We start from the raw sequence: 12,296 nt of genomic DNA, 5'->3' as shown, positions 1-12,296 counted from the left end.
AATATAAATGAACAAAGATTGTGAGGTTAAATAAATTTATTTGTAAGAATATATTATAATTGAAAATATTCACAGATTAAGAATAAAGACTGAAACGAATACAAATAGTTTGTTAAAAATAAAAGAAAGAAAGAAAGAAAGAAAGAAATTAGAATATTCTGAAAATAAAATTAGAGACTAAGACAAACAGACAGTTATTGTTTGAACATATGTTGATATAGCAAAAAAATTTTTATTGAGTAATTACGTTTAACTTATATTTGATTTAATAATATTTAGTAAAATAATGGGTTGTTGATTAACCAAAATCTTCAGGAAGAGAAAATGCTTTCATCATTTAAAAAATCAGGCCACAATTGAGCTCAATTAGAGATCAAAATTTTATTTAGGATTATTAATAACAATTGAGATTAATTATGCAATATTATTCTAATAATAGCAGCAGAAAGAAAACGTAGAAATATATATGTCAATTGCATTTCAACAACTTGTGTGGAAAACTATAATACTTAGATTTCATGGGTTTACCATCAGCGTGTAGGTAAAAACATAATGATTAGATTTCAATTGTTTTCAACAATGTATGTGTGAAAAGAGATAATATATTTCAAAGATTTTTTTAACAACGGTTCTGAACTGTGTAGAGTAGAAGAAAATAAATAGATATTATGTTTCTTTAAAAAGTTAAGCATTATAGGAAATAAAGGCATAATGATATTTTTTTTGAAAAAAAGAAAATATTTGGGTACATATTTCGAATTAAGAGATTTAAAAATAAAGTTTAATTAAAGAATTTTATATTAATTTAGCATTTGACATGGTTGACAAAAGATGTGGATCAATAGTTTAAGAACTACAAGCGAATCAAATAGTTCAATGAAGATATGGGACTAGTCTAATTGAGGGTAGGATGGTAAATAATAGGATTAGAAAATGATGATTTTTATAACTTTTTATTTTTACGGCAACAAGCTTAAAAATATTATATATACATTTTTCTTCTTTACAAGAGTTATTCAACCTCGTTTTTACATATCGAACAACATCAGATAAATTTAAATTTGATTTAAAAAATTACATTAGTTTTTTCCTTTAGGATAAAAAAAAAATTAAATAGCCATTTGCCTGAAATTTTTAAAATCCATAGCGGAAGTTTTTGCAATATCATTAAAGCAATGAGTATTCATATGCTAAAATCGCCTTTAAGGGCTATTCTTTTCAATAAAACGGTTCTTCAAAATTCAAATTTAATCTATAAAAATGTAAGTATTAAATATTAAACATCCTGATTATATAATATCCGATAGGAATTATTTTCATCTATATACCTTTTTGGTCATGCAAGAAATTATGCGTAAGATAGATATTATATATCGATTTTATCTAAATCTTATATTAAGCAATGAATCTGTCAAAGGAGTTGTTATAGGTATTGACCTGGGAACTACTAATTCATGTGTTGCCACAATGGAGGGCAAAACACCAAAAGTGATTTTTTTAAATAATATTAAATATAAAGTTTGTGAGAATTTATTTTATAAATATTTTTTTAAAATGCTATATTATAAGGTTTTAGAAAATGCTGAGGGGTCCAGGACAACTCCATCTGTTGTAGCATTTACAAAGGATGGTGAAAGACTGGTTGGCATGCCAGCTAAGAGACAATCTGTAACTAATTCTAAAAATACGTTTTCTGCTACTAAAAGATTAATTGGTAGAAAATTTGCAGATCCCGAAGTTCAGAAAGATATGTATGTTTTGTTTTATTGTTTCATTAAAATGAACTTATTAATGTTTAAAAAAAATTAGGATATATATTATTAAAAATTTATAAATGCCCTTTTATTAAAAAAAATACAAACAGAAAAACAGTTTCATATAAAATTGTCAAAGCATCAAACAGTGATGCATGGGTAGAAGGAAATGGTAAAATGTATTCTCCTAGTCAGATAGGGGCCTTTATACTTATGAAAATGAAGGAAACTGCAGGTATTATATATTTTGTTTAAACAATATTTTTTGCCAGCCATTAGTTTAACATTTATTAAAGTTCTCTTACATTAACAATAACTACAAATATATGCTATTCTGCTTTTAAACAAATATTTCTATTTTTTTAAGAGAATTATATTGGTCACTCAGTTAAAAATGCAGTCATAACTGTACCCGCATATTTCAATGACTCCCAAAGACAAGTAAATTTGATTATTAATTAGATTAATAATTTAGATTACATTATTTTAAAAAAAAATTAAATGAATAGAGTTTTATTTCCTGTTAGTAAAACCTAGATGATGATATTTTTAGTCAAAAAATGAAGGCTTTTATTTTTAGGATTATTCAAAACAGATGTAATAAACCCTTTTTAATAGGAAAATAAAAATATGACCAAAACATATTTTTGAATTATTTAATACTTTTTCTTTATATTTTCTTAAATTTTAAAACTAGAAATTTTTGAAACAGTTTTTAGACACAATTTTAATCCATCTTAGCACAGGTGGAAAGAATGGCACCAAAAATATAGATGGGATTACCTTCTTTCCCCAATTTAGATACACTATTAGTGTTAAATGGTTCATTTTGAGTCAATTTTTTCAAACAGCTAACAATATATAATATTTTAGCCAGGAAAATATTGCCTAAGCTGCGAGATTTCCTTATTATATTAGACCTTTGTTCCTTCTATGAGCCAAATCTTCAGGCTTGCGTAAGATTTTTCTGGATCGAATATCGAGTTAGCCATTTTATAAAAATCGGCTCAAAACATGCCGTTTAACAACACTATATCTTAAAATTAAATTTATTTGTAGCTTTCATATTCTATTCATACCTTAGTTTAGTGACCTTAATTGTTATTTTAAAATTGTATAACAGCTTTTGCTAAGAGAGTCAAAAAAGGGGCACATTATTTCAAAATGACACAATATGATATTAATGAATATACGAATAAAATTTATGAGGTGTAAGGTTTATCGAAGTGTTTATTTATGACTAATATTATTGCTAAAACAGACGAAAAAATGTTACACAGATCATCTGTTAGGATCTACGCAGATGCCAAACTTAAAAAAACGGTTATAACTCATGAACAGCCAAACAAAATGAAAATTAATTTTGCACACACACTTAACCAAAAAATAATAAGCTACTAAAAGACCCAGACAAATATAAAAAGATTAAATATGTTGTTTTTAAATGGCTGGAATTCTGCATAGTCCCTGGTACAAGGAATTAAGATAAATCATTTGAATTTTCAAGGATTATAAAAAAAAATATTAGTTAATCCTATTCCTACTGGAGATCGGTTCCACCTCTGGCCCAAATATATTTTGCACGATTTCTCAGCCTGAAATTATTTTAACCTGGCCCATTATTTTTTTTATGAAATAAATATTATTATTTGATGCCTAAAAAACTTTTTCATACAAGGACTGCTTTTTGGACCTAGCAATGTAGATCTCTGATATAATTTTAAAATAAAATTTAAAAAACTGTTTTGGTTAAAATTATAGGGAGGTGGGAATGGATGATATGTCATACAAATATGCAAACATAACCCATATTTTCTTTATGTTCGCAGGCAACCAAAGATGCCGGGCAGATAGCTGGTCTCAATGTGCTGCGGGTTATTAATGAACCCACAGCAGCCGCTTTAGCTTATGGACTTGAAAAATCAGAAGATAAAATGTAAAAAAAATATTTGATTTGTTGTTTTTATCCCCAACTCTGATTGGAAGATTTATATTTTTTTGTATTAAATGGTATAGATCAGAATGGGGTATAAATGAGTATTAACTGACAAGAAGGGGCTTCACGTTTAAAGAAAATAATTAATATAAAGTGCTTCCTCTTCTTAGATTTAAATTGGCCTTAAGGGTTTAGATTCCGTTTTCTTAATCTGAACAAACTCCCATGCTATATAATATATCAAGTACAATGTTAAAACCTACTCCTTCTTAATTTCATATATTTATCTAACGAGTTTATTACAATTATGGTATTTTTAGCATTAGCATTATTATTTTTAAAAATTATTAAAGGTTATTTTTAAGAAAAATAATTTTTTTAAAATATATAACTTAAGAAATCTTCACTATTTTAATAACACTTTTTGATGAGATAAAGAATTTACCTGCTGCATAAGAAATACGTTTCATATGCTTGCTAATAATCTAGATAAACGCAATCCCTCTGTAAAAGCTAGCGGGTTTACTATGAAAATATAATAACTGGATTAATCTCTTGTAGTGTTGTTAAATGGCTCGTCTTGAGGCGATTTTTAAAAATGGCTACCTCGATATTTCATCCAGAAAAATATTGAGCAAGCCTGAAGATTTTGCTCATAGAAGGAACTAAGGTTAAGACAAATATTGTCCAAATCTCGAGGTTTAGGCAGTATTTTTCTAGCTAAAATATTGAGTTAGCCGAAATAGGCTCAAAACGAGTCATTTAACAACACTAATTATCTCGATGGTGAAATCATAGTTGAGATATTGGGGGGGGGGCAAAATGATCTTCTAACAGTGTTAGCGTGATTGTCCTATCTAATCTTGTATTTGATCTCTGACAGCTACATCATAACACTTTTTATTTATTGTAGGCCTATTCATAAAACGAATATGAGTTCTAGTAGTGCATTTATATGTTAGTTCTTCATATTTTGAAGAAATATTGCTTGTTAATTCCTTGAGTTATTGAATATATTATTTTTTTTAAATGCATTAATGAACAATTTTTTAAAATCATATTTATTATTACTTAATAATGTTGAATAAAGAACTGCATTCTAAGTAAACTCCTATTAAATATTAAAATTGTATATACATCTAGCAACAGTACTGGATACTCTTGGACTGTCTAATATAGGAGTGTGCTAAGATTCTTACACTGGTTCCATATTTGGCTAGAAATTTTTAGAGGGTTCTGGTACCTATAAATTTTTAAAGGCCTCGGTCCAGTTCATAGATTTGTCACTCTTAGTGGGTTCTTTCCAATTCCCCTGATCCTCCTCACTCATTTCACGCTAAAATTATTTTCGATTTATTATCTAAACAGCATAGCCGTATACGATTTGGGAGGAGGCACCTTCGATATATCTATCCTGGAGATACAGAAGGGGGTTTTCGAGGTTAAATCGACTAACGGAGATACGTTTCTAGGGGGCGAAGATTTCGACAATGCGCTCCTGAATTACTTGGTTCTTGAGTTCAAGAAAGAGGTTTGCCTAATATTAGTGTATATTATAATGTAACTTAACTAACACCCCTAAAATTTTGGTCTTAAATATTATGGTCCTTAAAATTAGACAAATTGTACGGGGAAAATGCATTTCTCTTAATCAGTGCCGTGAATGATTCATGTATATTAATAATTAATAAAGAAATATGAAATTATATAGCAAGGCATAGACTTGCACAAGGATAACATGGCCATTCAACGACTCAAGGAGGCTGCCGAGAAAGCTAAATGCGAGCTATCTTCCTCTGTTCAAGTAAAAATTTTTTGCCTTATCTTCCTTTTTTTTAAAATTATTGTCCATTGTTTCTAGTGTTGTTGAAGATACAATTTCTTGTAATTTATGTTCGCATAATGTATAACTATACTCCAAAAAATGAGAACGAAATTGGAACCAGGGGCTGCGAACTCACCTTATTAAAATAAGTGTTTGTAAGACATATTTACGATATCACAAAAGTTTAAGAATGCGATTAATTACCTAGAATGCTCAGTCTATAAACTGAAGCCAAATGACAGTCGAATAAACTAAAGATTGACATGTTTAAAATTTTTTTACAACCAGACCGAAATAAACCTGCCTTACCTGACCATGGATTCGGGCGGTCCCAAACACATGAACATGAAATTGACCCGAACCCAACTGGAAAAGGTCGTGGCCGATCTGATCAAGAGAACCATCGGTCCTTGCGAGAAAGCCCTCAAGGACGCCAACGTCAGCAAAAGCGACATTGGGGAAGTTCTACTGGTGGGTGGGATGACGAGAATGCCCAAGGTTTAACTTACACTTTATTTTATTAAGATGATGATACTACTTTTCCAAGAAAATTATCAGCAATTAATTAGGCTCGCTTTATTGTTCTTTCTTCAACTTAATCCCTCCTTTTGATGATCTTGCTTGCTGAAGGGAGAGGGAGTGAGTACTGCTTATACACAATTTTTTAACACCAAGTGAAGTTTAAGAGTTTAGGGAAAGATGCTTCTAATGATCTTTTTTCCTATATATTGTTTTTTTGTAATCGTCTTTTACTTTATATAACCTAAATAATTTATCTTTCTTTTACTAAAATTTGGGTGCCAACCGATTGATTTGTGTTACCTCAATATTTATGAAAATACAGGTTCAACAGACGGTTCTAGAAATATTCGGACGGCAGCCCAGCAAATCAGTTAACCCCGACGAGGCCGTAGCTCTCGGTGCCGCCATTCAGGTTTTTTTTCTTAAAACAAATTGTTTTCCCGGGTAAATTTTTTATAAAACCGCTATTCAGAAAGTACGCTTCTTTTTTTTTACAGTGAGGCGTCACTATCTGAAAACGCAATTAAGGTATAAGAAAACGCATTAGCGTTTTGCTTTATGTCGCCGATAAAAAAGACCTAAAATATGTTTTTCTTATCAAAATTTTAACGCATTCACTTATCGTTTTTGTTTAACGACAACCATTGGTTGTATCAATAAATTTGTACGTTTTATTTCGAAATAATTGGAACAAAGGGGGGAGTTCTATCAGGTTCCGTGACGGACGTTTTGTTATTAGACGTGACACCTCTCTCTCTCGGGATAGAAACACTCGGTGGGGTGTTTACCAAGTTGATCAATCGTAACACCACGATACCCACCAAAAAATCTCAAGTAATTTTTTTTTCTTTGGAATATATTGAAGATTTACTAAATTGCGCGCGAACTTTTTGGTTTAAATCGATGGCGGCTTCCTGCAAAATGGAGGTTCGCGAAGGGCGGGGCCCAGGGGTTAAAATTTTTTTCCCAATATTAGATGAGTGGGTAAAACATAACGAATGGGTGGGTGAATTTGAAATAGGGGCGAAACGGACCGTGGGAACGAGCATATATTGAAGTTATTCTTTTATTTCCATAGGGTTTAAATTTTACAACAATGGGAGGGGGGGGCATCCTTTTGAGTTAAAATTCCGCTCATTATACCCCCCTACTACAGGATGCTGAGAAATAAAAATAGATAATAAGTTCAACCTTAAAAATCATGAAAAAATTAATTCTTGACCTAGGAAAAAAATTTTAACGGTTTTTCCGTTTGGCTCATAAAATATATGCTATCATTAAAAAAATATATTTTGTGAGCTTCATCATAATTCAATTCTAGCATAACTTGTCCTTAATTGTAAAAAAAATCTATAGATAAGGTGTTGATAAGAGACGTATAGTTATTTTTTGCTAGAACACGGGCGAGTATTTAGATAAAAAGCTCAATCATGTTTATAAATATTGAGCACTTTTTTCCGTTCGGTTATTCTCGTATCACGATTATCTTGGCTTATTTTATATATTTTTTTTTTTTAAAATATTTATATACAATTAAACTAATTCAATCATTCAAACAGAATGCAATCAAGTGAAGTTTGACACAAAAAAAATGAAGTAATATTTTTATTTTCTAGGAACTAATAAAACATGAAAGGTCTGATAAAGAAATAAAATATTTGTTGTCAAAGTAAATTGCAGGGTGAGATAGTTCTAAGAACATCCAATATAAGTTTGGGAAAACGAGAGAAATCTTATTCAGGATATGGAGCCACAAGCTCATCATTTACTGTATACAGCACTCGTAAAAATTTTAAAAAAGTAATAATATACAGCTATTTCTTTCCAAGCTCATAATTGGGTGCTTTGAAATCACATATTTTTAAAAAAAGATTATTTTTTTTTGTGGAATCAAAGATCCGATTAAAATCTACCAGAATAAATATCATATCTTGTATAAATTTTTTTTAATTTTTATTGATTTACATATTTCTTGAATATGCCATCAGCTGTAAAGACTTAATTGATATATGCATGAATTCCTATCAATAAATCAAAATCTAAGGATCTATTCCTTTTTACAAATCCCCAAATGACTGGGTTAATTCATCATATTACAAGTGTTGTATTACAATAAATGATGAGCGTGGCTTCTTCCGTATCACGAATAAAGTTTCTCACTTCTTCTGAACTTATATTGGATGTTCTTAGAACTATTCATTTGTGTGTCAACTTCACTTGATTGAAAAAAAAATCATATGTGAATGACCGAACGAAAAAGAGTGCTCAATATTTCTCGACACTAAGAGACTTTGTTCAAATGCCTAAGGGCCATGGCGATTTTTTAAAAATTTACATATAGCCGTTCCTACATTATTTTAATCGGTTATATTTGGATTGATAAAATTTTCAAATGAAGGTATTTTCGACAGCCGCAGATGGCCAAACGCAAGTCGAAATCAAGGTTCATCAAGGGGAAAGAGAGATGGCTGGCGACAATAAATTGCTCGGACAATTTCAATTGGTAATATTTAAGTTTTGAATTTGTTTCTTTTGATCATGTTTTATCCAGTTTTTTTAAAAAAATATGTGTTTTTTTTAAAAGAAAAGTTTTGTTTTATTCGATTTATAGAATTAGAAAGAATTTTTTTTTTAAAAAAAAAATCATACAAATCATCTAACTTTCTATTCTGGATACCAGATTTAAATCAAAAAAATCGAATATATTTTTAATAAATCATGCAAATGCATCTAACTTTTCTATTCTGGATACCAGATTTAAATCAAAAAAATAGAATATATTTTTAATAAATCATGCAAATGCTCCAACTTTTCTATTTTGGGTACCAGATTTGAATCAAAAAAATCGAATATATTTTTATGGTAGCCTGACTTAATACATATAAATTTAATATGATTGGATTCCCTTAAATAATATCTTCTTTTTTTAAAAAAATACCGCATTTACTAATAAATACCATCTTATCAACGGTTGTTGGCGAAGCTCTTTGGGCACTAGTGCGGCTCGATTTGAGCCGAACTTAACATTATAGCCAGGAAAATATTGCCTTAAGCGTCGAGAATTTGCCAATAGAGGTTCAATCCTATGTGCCATCTTTGAGCCGTTTAACGACGTGTTACTTTGGATAGTTACGAGAAAAATCTCTAAGGTAGCTTAATGTTACTTTGGCTGAGCTATCCGTTTGTAAAAGTAGGCTACGCAAGCTGTTTGACGATTAACTTGGACCAGCTCGAACCAATCCACGACCCATCGGTTCATGTGAGTGGGTCATGGTTGACTTCAATAACGGTTTTTATTTTCATTCAAATCTATAGTCGATGTCTCCACGACGCCTTCATAAATTTAATCATTTTTTTTAATCCCTTTATTTTAATCCCTTTATTTTAATCGTATTCGAAAAGGTCGGCTTACCTCCCGCCCCCAGAGGCGTGCCCCAAGTAGAAGTCACTTTTGACATAGACGCCAACGGCATCGTTCACGTATCGGCCAGGGACAAAGGGACCGGAAAAGAACAACAAAGTAACTAATCAATACAACCACATATATTTAAAAATTGTAATCGTGTTACTTATTGTAATATTCTTTATAAAGAACGTTTGATTTTTTTTGTCGGAAAGAGGGAGGGGGGGGGAGGGAGGGCTAGGTGTATTAAATTTCAAGAAACAGTGAAAGTGTAAGGCGCTATACGATTTAAAAAAAATGTGTACTGACGACATATCGTTTCACCACGAAGGAAATTTGTGTAAGAAAAATAATAATGCATTACTATTTCTTGCAAGGATAAAATAAATGATTACAATTTGCAAGTTGAAACGCTTTTCATTTTGGTTTTAGGTAAAGGATACGATTTTATCGCGCCTTTAAAACGATAATTATTTCATATATATATAAAACAAAATATTAGGGTTAGGGTTTTATAATATACGGTCCGGTCCTAAATCCGAGCCGGGCTTAGGGCAGGACCTGCAGGTCTCTTAAAAACATCAAATTTCATATGATCATCTAAATCTTTATTGTTGTTTAAAATAACAACTCCAAATCACCTGATTTAAAAACGAATTATTTGTAATATAATATCTTCTCTAAAATATATTGAAAAACGTCCATATCTTGTCAATTACGAGTGAACAGATACAACAAATAATGGCGTTATTTTTTTTTATATGTAAACAACTTTAAAAAAAAAATTAAATAAATTTTCAGTCGTCATTCAATCTAGCGGAGGTCTAAGCAAAGACGAAATTGAAAACATGGTCAAGAACGCCGAAAAATTCGCCGTCGAGGACAAAAAGAAAAAAGTCATTTTTTTTAAAAACCATATGATTAGAAACTTAATAATTTATCACCATTTTAAAAAAAATATACCATTCCTCTAATATATAATACTAAAAACATATGTTTATGTCATGGGAGGTCTGCCATGATCCAAAATTTTGTGTTATTAGCTTATAGCGATGGGAAAAAAATTTAGGCCAAAGCCCATGGTCTAAAAGAAGAATATATACCATTTTACGGTGTGCGATTAACCTGATACTGTGTTGCTCACGCAGGCCTCCTTTGATTCATGACGACTACCGATTTACTCCTAGTCATTCTAACATCCCGCAAACATATATTAAATATTTAAAGAAAATGTAAATTATATATTTTAGGATACCGTCGAGGCTGTCAATATAGCCGAGGGCATCATTCACGACACCGAAAGTAAGATGGACGAATTCAAGGAGCAATTGCCCCAAGACGAAGTAATTGACAAGTTTTTAATTTTTATCCTCTAAGTAAAATTTCCTTCTTGTATCATTTTTAAAAATATCTTTAAGTTTTTTTTATAGAAATAAATTTTTTTCCCCTTATATTTTAATCTCATTTATAACCACTCTCTTCACTATCGTATTAATATAAGTGCAAGAAATTGCAAGATTTGATTGCTCAAGTCAGGACGAAGTTGGCGGAGAAGGATAAGGAAACGGCGGAATCAATCAAATCATCTACCAACGCCCTGCAACAAGCGTCCCTCAAGCTCTTCGAAATGGCTTACAAAAAGGTAATGTAAAAATACGGGTTTTTTTAAAGTTTATTTATAAACACAGAAGGAGATAAAAAGTATCGAGTGATATCTGTTATATTCCATTTGTGCAAATTTTTGGGCACAATGCTCAATTGCAACGCAATAAATTCCAATCATGTGATTTGTAACGGTCTTTTTACGTAGTTTTTTTTATATATATAGTCCCACCACCTCAAACCAAAGATTTTTGGGTCAAATAAAATATTTTGTTTTTGAATATTCCTAATTATTACCAAATATACTTGTTATTATACACGCGGAAAATAGATGGCTCAAGAGAAAGAAAGCAAACAATCCCCTCCCTCGGATAGTTCGAGCGGCACAAGTGGCAGCGATTCCGGGACCGAATCGCAACAGGAAGGGAAGAAAGAGGAAAAACAATGATCACTTAAAAAAAACATTTGAACCATTTACACCTTACGAAATGATTGAATAATACTCCTTTCAATTTTCCTTTTCCCAAACATCATTTTTTATTTAACAAATTTATAGTCATTTTTTGTTTTTTTTTGCTTTCGAAGACTTTTTGAAAGCAAGATAAAGTTAAAATTGATTGCAAATAAAAATTAGATTAATTTTTTTTAAAATTTTTTATTAAAGTTTCGCAATATTTTTACGTGATCGATAAATTATTGGAACTTTTTAAAAATCGTTGTGTATATTGTTTTTATCTTTTTCGTAGACAAATTTCATATTTCTCGACAACGTTGTAATCGAAGGATTTATATATTTAAAAAAAATATATAATAATTAATGTGTCAAAGCTGTGGGTTAGGGAAACGGGTAAGATTGGAGCTAAGTCGATTATGAGTCAAGTCAACAAAAATGTCTTGAGCTTAAAAACGGTCATGGTTAATTAATGGTAGTTTTGAAAAAACTATGGCTATTGCCGGGTCTATTTATTTATCATAATGAATGTCCACGTGTGAGAATTAATGTGGGAAATAAAGAAATTACAATGTTATTGGGATACAGGAGCTACTAAGGTCATGGGGTGTTTTTAAATACCTTATGGCTAATAGTTTTATTTTTTGAAATTATCTTGTTTTTTTATAGTTTAGTGAGCAGTATGTATGTAATCATGTCTATAAATAAATTTTAATATGTTGTTTTTGTTTCTTCCATTTTTTTTTCTCTCGAAAACCCGGCAATACAAAATAATAACATCATCCCCACGCTATATAATTGTC

General features: G+C 30.4%; 1 protein-coding gene across 1 annotated transcript; it reads left to right on the top strand.

Moving 5' to 3' along the window:
* Positions 1 to 1,127: 1,127 nt before the first annotated feature.
* Positions 1,128 to 11,688, top strand: LOC135927262 (stress-70 protein, mitochondrial-like). Its single transcript, XM_065463217.1, has 18 exons — positions 1,128 to 1,262; positions 1,308 to 1,354; positions 1,401 to 1,488; positions 1,570 to 1,751; positions 1,865 to 1,989; positions 2,122 to 2,195; positions 3,584 to 3,690; positions 5,059 to 5,221; positions 5,402 to 5,494; positions 5,804 to 6,013; positions 6,360 to 6,449; positions 6,734 to 6,871; positions 8,436 to 8,540; positions 9,440 to 9,557; positions 10,242 to 10,336; positions 10,691 to 10,783; positions 10,942 to 11,082; positions 11,374 to 11,688. Exons 1-18 carry the CDS (start codon positions 1,176 to 1,178, stop codon positions 11,488 to 11,490), a joined length of 2,073 nt encoding a protein of 690 aa, XP_065319289.1. The 5' UTR covers positions 1,128 to 1,175; the 3' UTR covers positions 11,491 to 11,688.
* Positions 11,689 to 12,296: the final 608 nt, after the last annotated feature.

This window comes from Gordionus sp. m RMFG-2023, chromosome 3, assembly GCF_954871325.1.
Source record: "Gordionus sp. m RMFG-2023 chromosome 3, tfGorSpeb1-WG-v2, whole genome shotgun sequence".
Taxonomy (NCBI): Eukaryota; Metazoa; Nematomorpha; class Gordioida; order Chordodea; family Parachordodidae; genus Gordionus; species Gordionus sp. m RMFG-2023.
Note: the sequence above shows the minus strand (reverse complement) of the source record. Positions and strands in the feature narration are given on the sequence as shown.

Excerpts from the sequence above, each read along its gene's own strand:
- LOC135927262 (XM_065463217.1), top strand. The coding sequence starts at position 1,176 with ATGAGTATTCATATGCTAAAATCGCCTTTAAGGGCTATTCTTTTCAAT. Across the intron at positions 1,489-1,569 it reads TGGAGGGCAAAACACCAAAA|GTTTTAGAAAATGCTGAGGG; the intron begins GTGATTTTTTTA and ends CTATATTATAAG. Across the intron at positions 8,541-9,439 it reads TGCTCGGACAATTTCAATTG|GTCGGCTTACCTCCCGCCCC; the intron begins GTAATATTTAAG and ends GTATTCGAAAAG.